The sequence below is a fragment of the Mobula birostris genome, chromosome 16, assembly GCF_030028105.1.
Source record: "Mobula birostris isolate sMobBir1 chromosome 16, sMobBir1.hap1, whole genome shotgun sequence".
Classification (NCBI taxonomy): domain Eukaryota; kingdom Metazoa; phylum Chordata; class Chondrichthyes; order Myliobatiformes; family Myliobatidae; genus Mobula; species Mobula birostris.
Genome location: NC_092385.1, coordinates 60,372,059 through 60,393,152, shown reverse-complemented (window position 1 = coordinate 60,393,152; position 21,094 = coordinate 60,372,059). Strand labels below are relative to the sequence as shown.

At 47.6% G+C, this 21,094-nt stretch overlaps 1 protein-coding gene across 1 annotated transcript in view; it reads right to left on the bottom strand.

Annotated features, from left to right (window-relative positions):
* Window positions 1–17,727, bottom strand: part of LOC140210811 (cadherin-related family member 4-like) — a 78,273-nt gene extending 60,546 nt beyond the window's left edge. The window contains exons 1-8 of the mRNA XM_072280079.1: window positions 17,676–17,727; window positions 16,940–16,966; window positions 15,388–15,584; window positions 14,098–14,263; window positions 12,963–13,051; window positions 6,537–6,647; window positions 5,094–5,197; window positions 3,066–3,196 (exon numbers count right to left, since the gene is read on the bottom strand). Coding sequence (XP_072136180.1) covers window positions 3,066–3,196; window positions 5,094–5,197; window positions 6,537–6,647; window positions 12,963–13,051; window positions 14,098–14,263; window positions 15,388–15,584; window positions 16,940–16,966; window positions 17,676–17,727 — 877 coding nt within the window. The remainder of the gene's footprint in view (window positions 1–3,065; window positions 3,197–5,093; window positions 5,198–6,536; window positions 6,648–12,962; window positions 13,052–14,097; window positions 14,264–15,387; window positions 15,585–16,939; window positions 16,967–17,675) is intronic.
* Window positions 17,728–21,094: the final 3,367 nt, after the last annotated feature.

The window sequence follows — 21,094 nt, the reverse complement described above, 5'->3', positions numbered from 1 at the left end:
TTTGGTCAGGTGAGCAAAGACCCAGTTGAATCTCTCTCCATAACAAGACTTGGAATCATCCTTGTAAATATCCTCTGCACTCTTTCCAGCTTAATGACATCTTTCTTATTGCAGGGTGACCAAAACTGAATGCAATTTTCCAGATTGGCCTCAGCAACATCTTGTACAACTGCAAAATGACATCCCATCGTCTATACTCCATTCTCTGAGTGACGAAGCCAGCGTGCCAAAAGGCTTCTTTACCACCCCGTCTATCGCTTGATACAATAAGGTACATAGAAATATAGAACAGAGAACTCTTCAGCATAGTACAGGCCACTCAGCTCACTATGTTGTGCCAACCCTTTAACCTGCTCTAAAGTAAATCTAAGCCTTATCTCCTACAGAGCCCTTCATTTTTATATCAACCATGTGTCTATCTAAGTACCTTTTAAATGTCCCTAATATATCTGCTTTACCACCACTACTGGCAGAATGTCCCATTCGCTCAACACTCTTTGTCTAGATACTTACCTCTAACATCCCTCCCCGCATACTTGCTTCCGATCACCTTAAAATTGTGTCATATGGCTATGCTAGCCTGAAAACAGCCAATCTCACCTGATCTCAGAAGCTAACCAGGCTCAGGACAGGACAGGAGACCACCTGGACTGGAGCAAATGGGATTAGTGTAAATGAGAACAATCACCAGTATAGACATGCAAACAACAGGAATTCTGCAGATGCTGGAAATTCAAGTAACACACATCAAAGTTGCTGGTGAACGCAGCAGGCCAGGCAGCATCTCTAGGAAGAGGTACAGTCGACGTTTCAGGCCGAGACCCTTTGTCAGGACTAACTGAAGGAAGAGTTAGTAAGAGGAATCGGTCAGCTACCTCTTACTCACTCTTCCTTCAGTTAGTCCTGACAAAGGGTCTCGGCCTGAAACGTCGACTGTACCTCTTCCTATAGGTGCTGCCTGGCCTGCTGCGTTCACCAGCAACTTTGATGTGTGTTATCAGTATAGATATACTGGGTTGATGCCCGTTTCTGCGTGGTATGACTGTGACCATTGCTGGAGGGTGGTCTGGAGCAGCACAGGGAGGTCAGTAGGGTTTCTTCGACTTGCAAGGGTTGAGAGTCACACATGTCCTCTTGTATGCTTCAACGAAAACATTAATAACATCCTGCAGGTCAATGCCCGAGGGTGAGCAAACACAAGCATCCTTTGTGTACTGCTACTTGACAACTGCAGTTCAGGCAATCTTAGTTCCAAAGAGTAGTTGCTAGAGGTTGAACACTTTCCCATTAATTCTGAAAATTATGTCCACTTCTGTGGGAAATTTGTTGGACATGAATTGCAACAATGCAGCAAGAAAGATTGAGAAAGGCTTTAGGGCAGCTAGGCAGCCTTGTCTGACACCAGTCTTTACTGCAGATAGCTCTCAGCTGGTCAGGCAGCTTCTTTGAAGAGGAATAAACAGTCAACTTTTTGAACTGAGACCCTTCATGAATCCTTATGAAGTGTCTCGCCCCGAAACATCAACTATTTATTCCTCTCCATAGATGCTACCTGATCTACTGAGTTCCTTCAGCATTTTGCGAGTGTTACTCTGGATTTCCAACATCTGCAGACTCTCTTGTGTTTATAAGAATAGCTCTGGTTTGGATGCAACGGAAGAACGGGTATAAAATGAAGAATGTTTGTAGGTAGAAAATTTGAGTAGGGTGTTTCACAATTCCCCTTTGTTGATGGTATTGAAGGCTTTGATGAGGTTAAAAGCTGCTGATGATGATAATGGATGGACCTGTCTTAGGGTTACATTGTAGTGAAGATTGCATCCACTATGGACTCGGAGAAGTTCTTTAGCTACAAGAGCAGATGGTTGAAGTGCTCCCTGATGTGACTTTCCAGTTGACAGACAGCAGGGACAGATCTGGAGTCACCATGATTGGCCTTAGAGACAGTCATGATTACAGCTTCACTGTTGTTTCCTTGTATACTGTTCTCCTCTTTCCAGTGTGGATGATGTGACTGAAGTGCTTTCATCATCATATTTTAGAACTTAGGTGAAATTGTCAGCTCCTGAGGCTAGATTATTTTTTAATCACAGTAGAAAGTAGTGGCAGTGTAATTTGGTAAATCGAAAAGCAAGTAAGTAACATTGTTTAATGAAACAGAAATAATGATTGACAGATTTACTAGGAATGATTGTATATATATCCAGCAGGATGGAAAAAGGCTCCCAGTAGATGTCAACCAACACACATCAAAGTTGCTGGTGAACGCAGCAGGCCAGGCAGCATCTCTAGGAAGAGGTACAGTCGACGTTTCGGGCCGAGACCCTTCGTCAGGACTAACTGAAGGAAGAGCTAGTAAGAGATTTGAAAGTGGGAGGGGGAGGGAGAGATGTCATATACATAGGTTTCTTGGTAACATGCCATGCCTCTTAAAGTGAGAGCTAAGGGCACTGAGAGTAATTCATTAGCATGGGTGGACGGGTGAGTGAGTAACATAAATGGAGGCAGGCTAATCGGGTCATTTTTAGATTGGCAATCTGTAAGGACTGAGGTGTCACAGGGGCTCAACTTTCTGTAGTGAGGGGACAAAGTTTTCTGTGGCCAAGTCTGTTGACTGTGCAAAGGTAGCTAGAAGCAGATGGTGAGTGATGGGTCACAGAAAGCCTGCAAGGAGATATAGAGTGTGGTTGTGGTGTACTGTGGGAAACTATGAGGTTCCCCTGTGCTAGGAAGAGATCTAACTGACTTCAAAGTTACTAGGCAGGTATACATCTGCTACTGTCACCCACCAGACTCCCATACCTCATACAAGCACCCTCTCCAACTCCAACCACACAGCGGCTGGACCCAAACTCACAGATCACTCCATTAGGACAAAGGATGGTGGGTTAGATACAGTAGGAGTATTTCCAGCAGCTCTGGGGTGGCTGGGTTTGTAGACCTCTACCAGACACTCTCCCACTGCAGGTATATCCCATCCCAATGGGAAAAGTTGGACACAGGGCAAGTCACTTTCTTACATACCTCATCCCTCCCATTGTATGGAGCAGTGACCAAAGGCTTACCTTCACCCAGCTGGAAGGAGGGGTGGAAGGCGGCCAGGTGAAAGTGCACCCCGTCTCCTGCAGCACTGACCATGGTCACGTAGAACTCTGGCCCTTGGTTCTCTGGGATGCTGACGGTATGTGGGACCCACCTGTGGGAGAGGCTGCGTTAGCAGGGCAGTGAACAGGTACTCCAATTCTTTGCACTGGAATGGGCAGGCTCGTCACGGAAGTGACCCTGGGACAGGAAGAGGTGAGGTGGGCTAGGATTTTATTTCCTATGATGCCTGAGAGGTGCCCTTAGAGGGGTATATAAGGGATGCAGGTTCAGTTTGAGATTCATTTGATCACACGTGCATCAAAACATACAGTGAAATGCGTCACTTGTGTTAGCAACCACACGTCTGGGGATAAGCTGGGGTCAGGGCAGCCCACAGGTATGGCCACAAATTCCGGCATCGACTTAGCATGCTCATAAGGGAAAGAAAGGTGCAGGTTTAAGCTGAGAGGCAAAAGACTTAAAAGGGATGTGAGCAGCAACTTTGAATTAAAGGACATTTGGGACAGGTACGTGGATGGGAGAGGCACGGAGGGACAGGGAAATGGGGTTCGTTCCTGGTGGGCATGAACACATTGGGCTGAAGGGCTGTGTGACTCTTTGACTGAGTACCTTGCCCCTACATCGCCGCCGGCAAAACTCAGTAACTCATTGGGATGCAAGGCCATGACTCGCATTCTCATCCCCCTTGGAGCAGCCGGTAGTTTCACTCGGTCAGACCGAGCAGAAGTGACGTTTGGGAGATGATCACGCATTCCCATCTCCAGGCCTCAAAGTAAAAGAGCAAGGAGAGGGTGCAGAGGCTGTACTAGGGGTAGAGGGACAGTGTCCCCTTTGTTTTGCATCACCAGCCCTCTTACACAGGACCCACCACCTAGACAGCCGACATAGACAGAAATTACAGCTACATGCTGATGGGATCACTGGGTACCCGTACCCCTTCCACAGGCAGGCTCCCCTGTCATACCTCTGCTGAGGGTCAGGACACAACCCAGCCAATTCCCTACGTTGTCCGGAGAACGGGAACTCGGTCTCAGCTGTGAGTGCACAGTCTGGCCACCAGCTCATCTTCAGCCCCTGAGGAGGGCCACTGTTGCCTGGATCCCTGCCCAGACCCCTCCTCACCGAGCCTCACCCCTCACTCCTCACCCCTCCTCACCAGACCCCTCCTCACCGAGCCTCACCCTTCACTCCTCACCCCTCCTCACCAGACCCCTCCTCATCAGACCCCTCCTCTCCGAGCCTCACCCCTCACTCCTCACCAGACCTCTCCTCACTGAGCCTCAGCGGCTCCATCTCTACAGTCCCAGGTGATGTGTCTGCAGGGTTGGGAGGTCTGGGCTTGATGACTGTTCCCCGGTGAGGAATAGGAAGACCGGTGTACACGGACCCGGTAGGGTAGAGGAACACCGGTGTACGCAGACCCAGTAGGGTAGAGGAACACCGGTGTACACGGACCCGGTAGGGTAGTGGAACACCGGTGTACACGGACCCGGTAGGGTAGAGGAACACCGGTGTACACGGACCCAGTAGGGTAGAGGAACAACGATGTACACATAGCTGGTGGGTAACATGGAGAAATGCTGATGACACACAGCGCTGGAAGGATTTCCTGAGAACAGATATGTGATGAATTAGTGTTTGGGTAAAATCTGCACAGGATAGCAGTCTCACAAAGCTTTAAGTTAACATCGTGGTGCATCAGAACTGCAATATTCACTAAAGAACCAACTACAGTTGTCCCCTTCCTTCCTGGGGGCTGGGCTGAGACCCCACCAGGCAGTGTGCAGGGCATTGAATGAGTCACAAGCAAAGTAACCATGATGTAAGTGGGATGGTGCTGAAAAGATCAGCAGAGAGAGTGATGTGTGGAGAGACACTGGGATGGGATGTGAGTGGGACACACAGTGGGGAGGGGGCAGTGTGCATGGTGGGGGAGGGAGATGATGGTCTGTTGGTAGATGGGTGGGAGACACACTGATCACACTCACGTGAAGACAGGAGGCCAGTGATGGACAGGAATCACGATAATCGTCACCATTCCTGTGCAGATGGTGTCTCTGTTCTCAGTCACCACAATGTGGAGTCTGAAATACTGTTAAATAAAGAGCAGAATGAGACTGAGATCCACAGCAGGGCCTACCATCCAAACCTGCCAGGGCCAACGCATGAGCATAGGCACTCACACAGAGTGCACCAGATGACCTTCATTGGGACCACAGTAATGACGCCCATGCACTTCCTGTGCTGGAGAACAAGCTGTGATAACTGCTGAGCCACTTTTACTAGTTGCATCGGAGATGTGATCTCCAGTAATCCTACCCTGGGGGATGTGATCTCCAGTAATCCTACCCTGGGGGATGTGATCTCCAGTAATCCTACCCTGGGAGATGTGATCTCCAGTAATCCTACCCTGGGGGACGTGAGCTCCAGTAATCCTACCCTGGGAGATGTGATCTCCAGTAATCCTACCCTGGGAGATGTGATCTCCAGCAATCTTACCCTGGGAGATGTGATCTCCAGTAATCCTACCCTGGGGGATGTGATCTCCAGTAATCCTACCCTGGGGGACGTGAGCTCCAGTAATCCTACCCTGGGGGATGTGATCTCCAGCAATCTTACCCTGGGAGATGTGAGCTCCAGCAATCCTACCCTGGGGGATGTGAGCTCCAGCAATCCTACCCTGGGGGATGTGAGCTCCAGGAATCTCACACTGGAGGATGTGATCTCCAGCAATCCTACCCTGGGGGATGTGATCTCCAGCAATCCTACCCTGGGGGATGTGATCTCTAAGAACCTTACCAGAGCTTGTTGTCTTCTGCACTCTGGTTGATCTTTCAGTGATTCTGTTATAGTTACTGTTCTATAGATTTGCTGGGTATGCCCACAGGAAAATTAATCTCAGATTTGTATATGGTGATATTTATGTTCTTTGATAATAAATTTCCTTTTGAACTTTGAACATTGGGAGATGGGATCTCTAGCAATCTCATACTAAAGGACATGATCTCCAGCAATCTCACACCGGGAGGTGGGATCTCCAGGAATCTCATTCTGGGAGATGGGATTGTCATGTGTTTCACACTGGGATCTCCAGGAACTTTGCCCTGGGGAATGGGATCTCCAGGAATCTCATTCTGGGAGATGGGATTGTCATGTGTTTCACACTGGGATCTCCAGGAACTTTGCCCTGGGGAATGGGATCTCCAGGAATCTCATTCTGGGAGATGGGATTGTCATGTGTTTCACACTGGGATCTCCAGGAGTCTCAGACGGGGAGATGATGATCATTTTTTCTCTAGGGGGCACTCCATTTTCTCTGTCACTGGGTGTCACAGACTCAGCAGACTCTACACTTCCCCTTGCCTGGACTCAGTGCTTCAGATTCCTATCCATGGAAGGAGGACTCAGCGAGTGGTTAGGATGGACATTACCCTCTCCACATCCCGTCGTCCAAAGCCGCTGGGTGGAACGTAGATGCAGCCTGACTGGTCTACATTGAAGAAGTCCTTTGCAGATATGGGAATGGATTTGGTGATGGCATACTGTAATGAGAATGCAATGAGTTGGTATCTGCTGACTCAAAATCACTCTTGCTCCTCATTTTAACACCTTTAGCCATTGGAGGTCTTACAAGTGGGAATCAGATAGCCACTTCCTCTAGACCCACTCCAGAGACAAGAGCATTGTCTCCGCTGTTTCTCTGGCACTGAGGGAGTGCAGTAATGCCTGAGGCATGTCCCTTTGTGGCAGGAGTTTACACCACCTTCACCCTCCCTTGCAGCTGATAGGAAAGGGAAGGAGGATGGGGTAATTCTCCCCGAACTCTGAATAGCTGAGCCAGAGAGTTGGAACCTCAGCCGTCAAATTATTGACAGGCTCCTGACCTTCAACCAAGTGGGCTCTTTTCAGGCCACCAGTGCACAGCCACGGTAGTAGTTACTGCTGTCAGCTGATTGTGAAATCCCTGTTTGAGAAATAGATTACACCATAGACTCCACCTACACAGCACAGTGGGCCGAAGGGCCTGTATTGTGCTGTAGGGTTTCTATGTTTCTATACTACCTGCTGCCTCAGGAAAGTAGCCAGCATAATCAAGGACCCCTCCCAGCCCACTCATTCTCTCTTCTCCCCTCCCCTTGGGCAGAAGATACATGCAGCACCAGGGTCAAGGACAGACTTTTGAATGGACTTTTCATACGCTAAAGATAAACTCCTGATCTCCTGGTCTACCTGATTATGGCCATAAACTTCAGTTGTTTACCTGCAATGCATTTTCTCTGTAACTGCACCACTATACCCTGCATTCTGTCTTTAACTACCTTGATGTGGTTTGATCTGGCAGGTTGACACACGGAGCAAAAGCTTCTCACTGTAACTTGGAACTTGTGACAATAAACCAAAGATCCCCTCCATGCATTCTGTGCTATCTTCTCACAGCTACCATCAGTCAGGAAGTACCGAACCTGAAGACCCACACCACCAGGTTCGAGACCAGCTACTTCCCATCAACCGTTCTGTTCTTGAACCAAAGGCAAAACCATAATCACTACAGAATCACATTTATGAGCAACACACACAAGATGCTAGAGAAACTCAACAGGCAGGTCCGGAAACGCCGACTGTACTCTTTTCCATGGATGATGCCTGGCCAGCTGAGTTCCTTCAGCATTTTGTGTGTGTTACTCGGATTTCTAGCATCTGCAGATTTTCTCGTGTTTGAGAATCAGGTTTATTATCATTGACATATGTCATGAGATTTACTGCTTTGCAGCATCAGTACAGAACAATACATAAAAATTATTATAAGTTAAAAAAAAGAAATATATTAAAAAGCGGGAGGAGAAGATGGCAGTGCAACACAGCTCACAGTGGCCACTCCGGTGGTGATGTCTGTTATTTGTCAAGTAGGGAGCCATGCACAATCCTGATTTGATGGAGACGGACATGACAGCATGGAGGAACATCTGGTGAAACTTCTGAAATGCCTGCTTCGCTGCCGCTGCTACCATGTGGTCCAGAATCTCCGGAGGAGAAGGCCCCGAGTCCTCGGCTTTGCTTATTGGTCAGCGGTCGGGGCGGGATCGAAGTGCTCGGCAGAGGATGGTGCTCGGAGAGGCTGTGTCGGAGGGGCTGGTTGGAAGCTCGAAGTTTTTGGACGGACTCAGAGTCCGCTGCGGTCGGGTGCTTCCAATGGTGCTGCATCGGCAGGTTGGCGGTGCTTGGAGGTTCATGGCAGGGAGAGTTTCTCCCTTCTGCCAACTGCGTGAGATGATGAGGCTATCGAGACTTTGAGACTTTTTTTAACTGTGCCCATTGTCTGCTCTTTATCAAGTTATAGTATTGCTTTGCACTGTTGTAACTATATGTTATAATTATGTGCTTTTGTCAGTTTTAGTCTTGGTTTGTTCTGTGTTTTTCTTGTGATATCATTCTGGAGGAACGTTGTATCACTTTTTAATGCATGCATTTCTAAATGACAATAAACGAGGACTGAATGTTCTCATAATCTAAAATAAAAGTAAATAGTGCAAAGAGTGAGGCAGTGTTCAGGATCCATTCAGAAATCTGATGGCAGAGGGGAAGAAGCTGTACCTAAAATGTTCAGGCTCCTGTTCCACCTCCCTGATGGCAGTAATGGGAAGAGGACATGTCCTGGATGGTGAGGTTCCTTACTGATGGAGGCTGCCTTTTTGAGGAACCACCTTTTGAAGATGTGCTGTATTTGATGATGAGGGGGCTGAGTTTACAACCCTCGGCAGCTTTTTCCAATCCTGTGCATTGGTGGCTTCATACCGCACGGTGATGCAACCAGGCGGAATGATCCTCACAGTATTGAAATTTGCAAGAGTCTTTAGTGACATACCAAATCTCCTTAAATTTCTAATGAGATATAGCAGCTGGCGTGCTTTCTTTGTAACTGCATCAGTATGTTGGGCCCAGGATAGATCAACAGAGATGTTGACACCCAGGAACTCGAAGCTGCTCACTCTTTTCACTACTGATCCCTCATGATAACTGCTGTGCGCTCCCTATGGTCTTACTGCTGTTGAGTGCAAGACCATCTACAATATAGCAACTCTGTGACCACTTTGATCACTTTGCACTAAAATGGAATTCATCTTGTTTTGTTTCATCTGTGATTTATCTTGTAAAAATTCTGTTCGTGTTTTAATTTTTTTCTTATGAATGCTGCTGATTCTCTGAGCCTGTGATGCTGCGGCAAGTAAGGCTTTCATTGCACCTGTGCATTCATGTGCTGTGTATATGAAATAAACTTTGACTTTTAACTTGATAAACTTTTGTTGGTGAGCTCAGACCCTGAAACCCTGCTGCCAGCACCAGGCCACTGGCTCAGATGATGCCCAGCTCCAGCCGTGCCAGAAATCACTGGGAGTTTCAGTGTCCGCTGTAAAACTGAACTTTTCTCTTGACTTCTTCCTGAAAGCAGTCCCTTGAGGGGTGACCCCTTCCACTCCAAGTTTTGTCCATCCTGAGGTGACTGATGGAACCACAGACGTATCTACAGACGGGGCTGCCAGTGGCTGGTGGGGAGAGTCTGTGGGTAGTTTTACGAGATGCTCTACCCCTCCAGCTGCCTACTTGGGTCTTCTGTGTGCTCCCAAAGCATGGCCTTGAGGTTCTCAATACCACCTCCTTTCTCAGTCTGCACGGCCATGGGCCAAGGCTTCTAGGAGTCAGTGGGGGTGTTGGATGTTCTCATAGATGCTTTGCTTGTAATAGTTTGACGATAAATCTCTTCCCTGACAGAGAGTGAGCTTCGTGAGCTGGGTTTTGGGCCCATGTATGATGTGAGCTGTCCTGTGTATCTACCTCAGTGTAATTAGGGACTTAGTTCTGGGATAGGATATCGACAATGGTCTGCTTATCTTGCCAGCGCTCGGCGCAGCTTACTGTACGTTGCCTAGGTCTCAGCAGTAGAGATAGTCTGGTTGACCATGAGTGTGTAGCAGGTACCCTTTACCAAACCAAGCAAAGCCTCGAAGGTGGTGGCGAATGTCCTCTGGAGATATGGTGATTGATCCGAGTTTGCAGAATCTTCCATGAATCTTTATTGTTGCCATGTAGTGTAGCAGGGGAGTTTGCAGTTGAAGCTTTGAGTTCAAGATTACAGCTTTATAAATCTCTGGTTAGGCTACAAATGGAGAACTCCACTCAATTCTAGCTGTAGGAACACTTTGGAGAGGGTGCAGAAGGGTTTACCAGGATGCTGCCTATGGTAAAGGACATATGGCCTAAGGAGAGTGTCACGTACCCCGTGACGGGTTAAAGAACCAGCAGAATGGAAAACACCTTGGGTCCAGTATTGCTATTAACTAATGTTATTTATTAGTAACTACGCAATACAGTAATATAAATGTAGATAAATCAAACAGATTAGCAATGAATATATATAAGTTAGCATATCAGTAAGTGTGGAAATATATGAAAACTAAGCTTCTTCAAGTCTAGGTGTAAATAGATAGTCTTACGATGATGAGTAAAGTTCAGTTTAGTTTGTGGTATTGAGTTGAGTAGTGATGGAGAGAGAGTGATGAAGAGATTTGAGTCTTCAGGTGAGCTGACACCATCGATCTTCCCGTTGTCCTCCGAAATCCTTTAGAAGTCACCGACTGTGACCACAACAAAGGGGGCCGTTCTTCTGTGGTGGAGCTTTCAACCCAGGCGGGGGTGGGACACACAAATAACTCCCCACCGGTCACGCCCTGTTCACACTGCGAAAGCCACTGATTGATCCGCTTAATCGATCCTCCAGAAAACCCACTTTTTCTGTGGGCACAACAAAGCTCATTCAGTGTCCAAAACCATGTGTCTCAGGTCTATCATCTGACCTTCTACTTATCCCACCGTACTGAGTACCAACTGTCTCTCAAATCAGCTCCTCCCTTCTCTGTCTGTAAGAATACAGAAGCTGAAACCACTGTCCTTGTAGAAATGTAAACATACTGTGAGCAGTCTTTGCCTCTCTCTCTCTTAAAAACAAGATGAAGGTGTTAAATATTTCTCTCTCTCTCTTTTCAGAAGCACAGTTCATAGGGGTAATCGAGCACAGTTCATAAGGGTAATTCAGGACCCTGTCACAAGAGGTTGGACAGACCTGGGTTGTTGTTTCCAGTGAGTGGCAGGGGCTGAGGCCTGATAGATGGTCATAAGATTGTGACAGGCAAAGATAGAGCCGACAGCCAATAAATTGTTGCCAGAGGTGAAATGTCCAGTACGGTATGAGAAGGCATCCATTTAAGATGAGATGGGGTGAGTTCAAAGGAGGTGTGTGGGGCATGTACGTTTTTACACAGAGAGGGTCGGGTACCCGGAATGTACTGCCTGGGTGGTAGTGGGGGCAAGTACCACAAAGGCATTTCAGAGGCTCTTAGATAGTCACAGAAATATACAGAGTATGGAGGGAAAGGGCATTGTGAAGGCAGAAAGGATTAGTTTAGTTGGATTATTTAAAAAAAAATTTTATTTAGAGATACAGAGTAGAACAGGTCCTCTGGCCCACAAAGCCGCAGCACCCAGCAGCCCATTCATTTAACCCTAGCCTAACCACAGGATAATTAACAATGATCAAATAACCTACTAACCGGTACGTCTTTGGACTGTCGGAGGAAACCCACACGCACATAGGAAGGAACATACAAACTTGCATAGAGAGGACGTTGGAACTGAACTCTGAACTCTGACCCCCCCTCCCCCAAGTGTAATAAAGTTGCACTTACTGCTGTGGTAGCGTGGAGCACTATATGGTGAGCTTGCTCCTTTGCTGGTCTATGATGGAAGTCCTTTGTCCTACAGATGTTGAGCATTGAAGCTTGTTCCAGCTGTGGGCTGGGCAGTTTTCCATTGGTTCTGGGGATTGACACCACTCTGCTGCAGGTTTGTTTGAGGTAAGATGGAGTCTGAGGCCTCAGTGAGTGAACAGAGACGGGTGCTACTCCCTGGGTCACTCCCAAAGTCATCACTCTGTCTTTGGGTGGGTGAAATCTGCACTATGCTTGGGGGGGGGGGGCGTTAGGAGGAGGTGGTTGGTGAGACAGACAGCAGGGATGACCCCTCTGTAGTTACTTCATTCAGACTTGTCTCCCTTGTGATGGTAACAGTGTCTGTGAGTGTCCCTGAAAAATCCTCCTCCTCTTTGAATACGACAATGAGATTATGATTGATGACTGCTGCTCTTTACCAATGGATCTCAGCACCACTGGGAAACAACTGCTCCAAAGGCCCAGTTATTTTTAAGTGGGGGTTTGATTTCATGTCAGTCTGGAGTGGCGTAGGGCGGGACTGAGTAACTTACTATGGCATGGAGTAAAGTGTGTCCACATTGTGGTTGGAGTCTTTGTCGAGCTCCGCCACTTCAGCCACTGACTGTGGTTAGTGAGCACTGTGACTGGCTCCCCACTCACTCCCCGAAGGCTTGTCACTCTCCCCTCATTCTCAAACTGGTTTTCATTGGTTACATTCCAAGTACAGTACTGGACTGTACTTTGAAGCCTGAAACCATGCAGTCTGGGTCTGTCCTCTGTCAGCAACAGACAATCTGCTGGAGGACCTCAGTAGGTCAGACAGCATCTGTGGGAGAAAGGAACTGTTGACATTGCAGGTCAAAAGACCGCTTCAGGGTTGTAGGATTTTGACCTGGGACACCAACAATCCCTCCCCCCCACCCACAGATGCAGCTTGACCCCGAGTTCCTCCAGCAGATTGTCTGCTACTCCAGATTCCAGCGTCCGCAGTCTTTTGTTCTCCATCGTCCTCAATGACCCCCAGCAACTAACCAGGCATTGATCACTCCACCCCCGCCATGAATCAGCTCTCGGAACTGTCACTGGTGTACTCACTGAGAAATTTGCTGAGTAGGTGGGTGCCGAGACAATGGTGTAGATTTGCGAGAGAGGTGTGGCAGTTTCCAGCACATTGACTGTGTCTCCTGGGGGGGGGAGTTAAACATATTTATTTATTCAGAGACAGGGCAGAATAGGCCCTTCCACCCCCCGCCGAGCCTCGCTGCCAGCAATCCCCCGATTTAATCCCAGCCTAATCACGGGACAATTTACAATCACCAATTAATCACAGAATTTGCATTGTGGGAGGAAACTGAAGATCCTGGAGGAAACCCATGTGGTCAGTGGGAAAACGTAGAAACTCCTGACAGGCAGGAGTTGACAGCAGGTCGCCTGCACTGTAAAGGGTTGTGCTACCATGCCACAGATCAAATGAAAGAAACCAGTCCTGAACAGCAGCCAGGTGACCGGGGACCCCACAGTGCCTTATTGCCCAGAAGATCATATATCAGTCTGGAGAGCACACACGTCTCCCTTCACCTCACACTCCCACCTATGCCTCAACCAGGGGACACATTCTCCCCACCCCTCACACCCATCTCACAGAGAAACACTCCCCCCCCCCACCAACAGTCTCCACATCTCCCCAACCTGGGAACACTCCTCCACCCTCACTGAGGAATACTGATCCCTCCTCCCACAGACCGTTCACTAGAGACACACCTGCACACCCTCCTCCTCCCCCCCCTCTACACCACCCCCCTCCTCCACTCCCCACCACCCCCTCCTCCCCTCAACATCACCCTCTCCTCCCCCTCCACACCACCCCCTCCCCCTCCCCACTACCTTCCTCCTCCCCCTCCCCACCACCCCCTCCTCCCCCTCCCCACTACCTTCCTCCTCCCCCTCCACACCACCCCCCTCCTCCCCTCCACACCACCCCCTCCTCCACTCCCACCACCCCCTCCTCCCCCTCCACACCACCCCCCTCCCCCTCCCCACTACCTTCCTCCTCCCCCTCCCCACTACCTTCCTCCTCCCCCTCCACACCACCCCCCTCCTCCCCTCCACACCACCCCCTCCTCCACTCCCACCACCCCCTCCTCCCACTCCACATCACCTCCCTCCTCCCCTTCCCACCACCCCCTCCACAGTTTGTCTTGCTCTGATTTGGCTGGGGGAGACACATCACCTCCTGGTGCCTGGAAATATACACCACACCGCACGTCATGGACATCGACTACGTTCAGCCTGAGCTCTTCCATCACAGGTTCCATTTTATCAGCAAAGATCGAAATGGTGAGCACATACATTGGAGTCCTTTCATGATCCAATGAGGCATAATTGTTCAGAAATATCTAAACATGTTTTAGAGACACAGTTAGAGAATGTGATGGAAGCTGTCATAACACAGGAGCACACCTCATTGGTGATGGCCATTTCCTTGGACTGAACACAGTGCGGGTTACCTCCGCTGTCAGACTCGCTTACACTGCCTTCTCTCTGTGGATGTTTCAGCAAAGCAAGGGTTAAAATGGTGTGCTCTGAAACAAAGCACAGGCACTTTGTACAGCCTTTTCTGTGTGCCTTCAGTAAGGCAAGAGTCTAGATGATAAGCTGACAGAGACAGTGTGCAGACATAATACAATCACCCAGGCTGAACACAGCCCATGAACCCCAACCACTCTTTCGTACAGCTTTTCTATACAAGCCTGGGAACCAAGGTCACTGAGCATACCAAGATGAGATAAAGATGCAGACGAAGGATTCTGGAGCAGCACTTACCATTGGACAGTTATTCTCAAGTATTTATCCAAACTCCTCTTAATGTTGAAATTTTAGCCAGCTTGTTCTACACCCCCACCACACTCTGAGTGAAGGAATTCCTCCTCATGTTCCCTTTAAACATTTTACCTTTCAAAGTTGCACCAACAGAGTGCTCCAGAGTGGGGTTGGTCCCATGATTACACAAGTAGAATGCCTCAGGCCAGGACTTGGACATATCTGTTGTGGAACCATGTATCCCATCCTCATCTTCTTGAGCACCTGACCAGGGAGAGATTTCCAGTGCAAGTGTTTACGTATGGAATAGGGGAGAGGCATCTATCATTGACGATCTCCAGCATCTGAACCATGCCCTCTTTTTGCTGTCACCATTGTAGCCTGAAGCCTGAAGTCCCTCACCTCCAGGTTCAGGAACAGCTACCATCAGGATCAGGCACAACCCTGACCCTCTCTCAGCCCACCTCCTGCACTACCATCGACTGATCTCTGGTTGTGTTTATTTATTTACTAATGTCTCACTTGGCACATGGTTTTGTTTCTTCATTGTCTGGTGCAATTTATGAGTGACTTGCGTTCTGTGCACTGTCTGAATCTGTATGTCGGCAATGCAAGTTTTTCATTGTACCTGAACCTCCTGAGGAGGTAAATTCTTCCCACAGGTTTGTGTGGTGAGGCCAAAGGAAGGAACCTACTGTACCTCTGCTTGGAAATAGCTTCCAGTACTGTTCTTGTGAGTCTTCCTCCAAAATATCTGAAAGAATTCGCTTTTTGGTACGGAAGTGACGGTGATTTGAACAAGGGTAGAGTTGTCCACAATTATCCGGAACTCAGAAATCCTGGTTCTTGGAGGACTGTTCTCAGAGACTGTAGCAATGCTTTCAAAATTGTCCACGGCTGCAGGGGAAGGGAGGGCAAGATAATGTTAACTTCACAAGGAAAAACTATAAGACCATAAGACATAGGAGTAGAATTCAATAATTTGGCCCATCAAATCTGCTCTGCCATTCCATCATGGCTGATTTATTATCCCTCTCAACCCCATTCTCCTGCCTTCTCCCCGTAACCTTTGATGACCTTACTAATCAAGAACCTCTCTACAGCCATCTGTGGCAATGAATTCCACAGACTCACCACCTTCTGGCTAAAGAAATTCCTCCTTGTCTGAGTCAGATTTTTACAATTCACTCAGTGGCTACATTCTTGTCTCTGATTCTAAAGCCCTGGGGTCAACTCCATTTCAGAAACTTGTGCAGTGACTGGGTCTGACAAGGTGCAACTGTGCCAAGAGGAGGGGTACGTAGGTATTCAGCTGAAACCTGTCCACTCCTTGAGGAAAAGCAGGACAGTATCTCCAGTGTCTCAGCCAATTGCTATCACTTCAGTAACAATGCAAAGAGAATTGTCATTTTGGAGCTTGTGGCAGCTTGCTGTGTACAGATTGCCTCTCCCTTTTTAGACGCTGGAAATCCAGGGCAATGCACACAAATGCTGGAGGAACTCAGTAGGTCAGACAGCATCTATGGAGTTGAATAAATAGTTGATGCTTCAGGCTGAAACCTTTCATCAGGACTGGAAAGAAAGGGGGCAGAAGCCAGAAGCCAGGGTGGGGGAGGGGAAAGAGTACAAGCTGGCAGGTGAGGGGGAAAGTGGGTGGGTTGGGGGTGAGGGTGATGGAGTGAGAAGCTGGTGGGGGGTGAAAAGTGGAAAAGGTAAAGGGCTGAAGAAGAAAGAATCTGATAGGAGAGAAGAGTGGACCTTGGGAGAAAGGAAGGAGAAGGGACACCACAGGGAGGTGATAGGCAGGTGAGGAGAAGAGAAGGAGTTAAAGGGGAGGCAGAATGAGGAAAGGAGGAGTGAGAAGGGGTAGCGGGGAGAAATTACAGATGGTTAGAGAAATCAATGTTCATGCCGTTAGGTTGGAGGCTACCCAGACGTAGTTGTTCCTCCAACCTGCAGGTGGCCTCGTCACGGCATTAGAGGCTGCCTCGACCTTCCTCCAGTTGTGAAGTATTAACTCCTTATTCCTTTCCATAGATGCCTTGACCTGCTGAGTTCCTCCAGCATTTTGTGTGTGCCTCTCCCTTTACACACTTCAGTGACTCTGCTATTCAACGTGCATAGAGCACCTTCCTCCCACAGTACCTGCAGCTTCCTTACTGCTCAATCCCCCTCTCCTCAATGCACCCTCCATTATTTCCAGCTGCAAATTCACAGTCATTTGAAGCTAATCATTTATTACAGAGACTTACTAATGTGTCCTTTGGCACCAAAATCTCCTGGAAAATAAAACATGAAAGATAATAATTTAGTTATCCAATTAATATAAATATTTTAAACACAAAATGCAGCAAACCAGCTTATCAGGTGTTAGTTAGTGACAGATATTCTTTGTATTCATTTGAAATGTGAGGTTAGAGGGTAGAACTAGATTATTTAGAGTCAGGGCACAGCATGCAAACGTACACACACACACACTTACACATTCAGAGAGACATACAAATACACAAAGACTTATTTAAATCCACACATGTTCACACTGCATTGACACTGCCCACAAGTGGGTGCATACACACCCATTTTAATGCACTAAATACCGTACATTGTTGGCACGTGCCATGGCCACATACTTTCCCCACTGAGTGACTACTCTGCCTTCCAACCATTTACTGCCCCTACCAGATACAGATGATTCCATTTGTTATTACTCTACCACGAATGTGGGAGAAACATTTGGGCACAGAGATTGAAGAGGTCACAGGGAAAGTAACAGGGTAATGGGATTGTTCAGAGGGCTGGAATTGACTCGATGGGCTAATGGACTCATTACCATCATTAGAGAGTATGAAGAGTGTGGGGACTATGAGGAATGTATACATGCCCAGAAAGATGATCGTGGCGGAAATCGTCGGTTGAGCTGTGGCCGAGGGTCAATCCTGTCCTCGGTGACATCAGAACACGTGAGGGAGACCCAGTGTTCACACTTACCCCCCAGAACAAGAGCAGCAAGCAGCAGTGCCAGACGGGAGGACGCAGCCATCGTCCAGGGGCCGGGGACCGCAGTCAGTTGTGCCGGTAAGTCCCAGCTCCTGCTGCATCGAAACACAGCAGTGTTACCAGGTGTAACAACACAAAACAAAGCTGTGCTAAGCAGTGCTAGCCATTGCGACACCTTAGCCTACACTCATCAATCAGTGTCTGACTTCACTGCGGCCCTCTGCCCCCATCTCACAGCGAAAGACCAATCAGCAATGCCTAACCCCTCCTTCCTCTGGAAGAATCAGGTGTGTCTCCACTATACAACAGCACAGAAAGCTCAACAAATCACAAGGCTGCCCGTTATACAGCAACAAGCTAAAGCTTGCACACACTATAGGAAGCAATGAATCAAAAGCAAATTCGGAGAGCTTCCCATCAGAAAGAACGCTCCTGCTTTCAAGTTGCCATGTTACCTTATGATACAATTGGAGGCTATCTGGCCCAGTAAGTCAAGGCTGACACATTGAACTTCTCAGTCAGTCCATTTCACAATTTACTTCACTGTGACAGGAAGAGACGAACAAGGTACTTGAGAAATAATGAAATGCAAGAGAAGGAAATCAGGAGGGCTAAAAGAAGGCACAAAGTGGCTCTAGCAGACAAGGTGAAGAAGAATCCCAAGGGCTTCTCCAGATATATTAAGAGCAGAAGGATTTCAAGGGAGAAAATTGGTCAGCTTAAAGATCAGAGTGGTAATCTGCGCATGAAGCTGAAAGATTTTTTTTGTGTGCCATACTCGGCCAGCGCCTCAGTGACCACGTTTTTCAAGTGGTTGTCTTGGAGGAAAGATTCTGTGAGTGGTCCCCCGCATCCTTCTCACAGCGCAGTTTTTTTTACGAGGCTGAGTTGCAAGCTGGGCACTCAACCTGGCACGGGTGGAAAGCGTGCCTGGGAGCGGCCCGACTGGGTTTGAACTTGGGAACCGTCACTCCAGAGTCTGGCACCGATGTCACTGCGCCACCAGCCGGCCGTGAAAGAGATGGAGGAGATCTTAATTAGATATTTTCATCTGTATTTACTCAGGAGGGAGACACCGAGTCTATAGAAGTGAGGCAAAACAGCAGTGAGCTCATGGACCATATGCAGATTATAGAGGAGGTAGTGTTTGCTACCTTGAGGCAGATTAGGGTGGATAAGTCCCCGGAGCCTGACTAGGTGTTCCCTTAGACCCTGTGAAATGCAAGGGTCCTAGCAGAGATATTTCAATGTCCTTAGCAATGGATAAGGTGCTGGAAAATTGGGGGATGTTGTTTAAGAACAGCTCTAAAAATGACCTGGGAAATTGCAGGCCAATGAGCCAGAATTCAGTAGTGAGAGAGTTATTGGAAGGTATTCAAAAGGATTGAGAGCGGCAGTAGATGGTTGCCTCTCTGACTGGAGGCCTGTGACAAGTGCTGCGCCCCAGGGATCAGTGCTGGGTCTGTTGTTGTTTGTCATCTATATCAACGATTTGGATGATAATGCATTAAGATGGATCATTAAGTTTGTAGATGACACCAAGATTTTGGGCAAAGTAGACAGTGAGGAAGACTATCAAAGCCTGCAGTAGGATCTGGACCTACGGGAAAAATGGGCTGAAAAATGCAGATGGAATTTAATGCAGACAGGTGTGAGGGGTTACACTTTGGGAGGACAAACCAGATGAGGATTTAGACAGAGGAGTGCGGTATTACAGAGGGATCTGGGAATAGAGATCCATAATTCCTCCAAAGTGGTGTCACAGGTGGATAGGGTCATAAAGACAGCTTTTGAAATATTGGCCTTCATAGATTAAAGTACTGAGTACAGGAGATGAGATGTTATGTTGAAGTTCTAGAAGACATTGATGAGGCCTAATTTGGAGTATTGTGCGTAATTCTTTGTCACCTACCTACAGGAGAGATATCAATAAGATTGAAAGAGCTCAGAAAATTTACAAGGATGTTACCAGGACTTGAGTTATAGGGAAAAGTTGAATAGGTTGGGGCTTTATGCCTTAGAACGTAGGAAAATGAGGGGAGATGATAGAGGTATACAAAATTATGTGGTATGTTGATAGGACAAATGCAAGCAGGCTTTTTCCATCGAGGCTGTGTGAGACTAGAACTAGGAGTCATGGGTTAAAGGTGAAAGCTGAAATGCTTAAGGGGAACATGAGGGGGAACTTCTTCACTCAGAGGGTGGTGAGAGTGTGGAACGAGCTGCCAGCGTAAGTGATGGATGGGGGCTTGATTTCAAATTTAAAGAGAAATTTGGAGAGGAGCATGGATGGGAGGGTATGGAGTGCTATGGTCCATAAGACATAGGAGCAGAATTAGGCTATTCAGCCTCATTCAGTCTTTATAAAGGATCAACATTATCTCCTTGCTTTTATATTCTATTCCCCTTGAAATAAATGCCAATGTTGCATTTGCTTTCTTTACCATAAACTCAACCTGTAAATTAACCTTCTGGGAGTCTTGCATGAGGACTCCTCAGTCCCTCTGCACCTCTGATGTTTGAACCTTCTCCCCATTTAGATAATAGTCCGCACTATTGTTCCTTTTACCAAAATACATTATCATACATTTCCCAACACTGTATTCCAGCTGTAATTTTTTGCCCATTCTTCCAACTTGTCTAAGTCCTGCTGCAATCACATTGCCTCCTCAGCACCACCTACCCCTCCATCTATCTTTTTATCATCCGCAATCTCTGCAACAAAGCCATCAATTCCATTATCTAAATCATCGACAAACGATGTGAAAAGCAGTGGTCCCAACACTGACTCCTGTGGAACGCCACTAGTCACCGGCAGCCAACCAGAAAAGGCCCCTTTTTATTCCCACTTACAGACTCCTGCCTGTCAACCATTCCGCAATCCATGCTAATATCCTTCTTGTAATGCCATAGAATTTTATCTTGTTAAGCAGCCTCATGTGTAGCACCTTATCAAATGCCTTCTGAAAATCCAAGTAAATGACATCCACTACCTCTCCTATGTCCACCCTACTTGTTACATCCTGGAAGAACTCTAACAGATTTGTCAAGCAAGATTTCCCTTTACAGAAACCATGCTGACTTTGACTTACTTTGCCATTAGTCTCCAAGTACTTTGAAACCTCATCCTTAATAATGGATTCTTCACTCAACCCTGGATCATCTGAACAGCGAAGATGCATACATCAGAGTGCAGTTTGGTATTCGATACTATCATCCCCTCAAAACTAATCAATAAACTTTAAGACATAGGCTTCAATACCTCCCTGGGTCCCTGATTTCCTCATTTGCAGACCCCAGTTAGTTCAGATTGGCAACAACATCTTGTCCACGATCTCCATCAGCACTGGTGCACTATAGATTGTGTGTTTAGCCCCCTGCTCTACTTGCTACTCTTATGATTGTGAGGC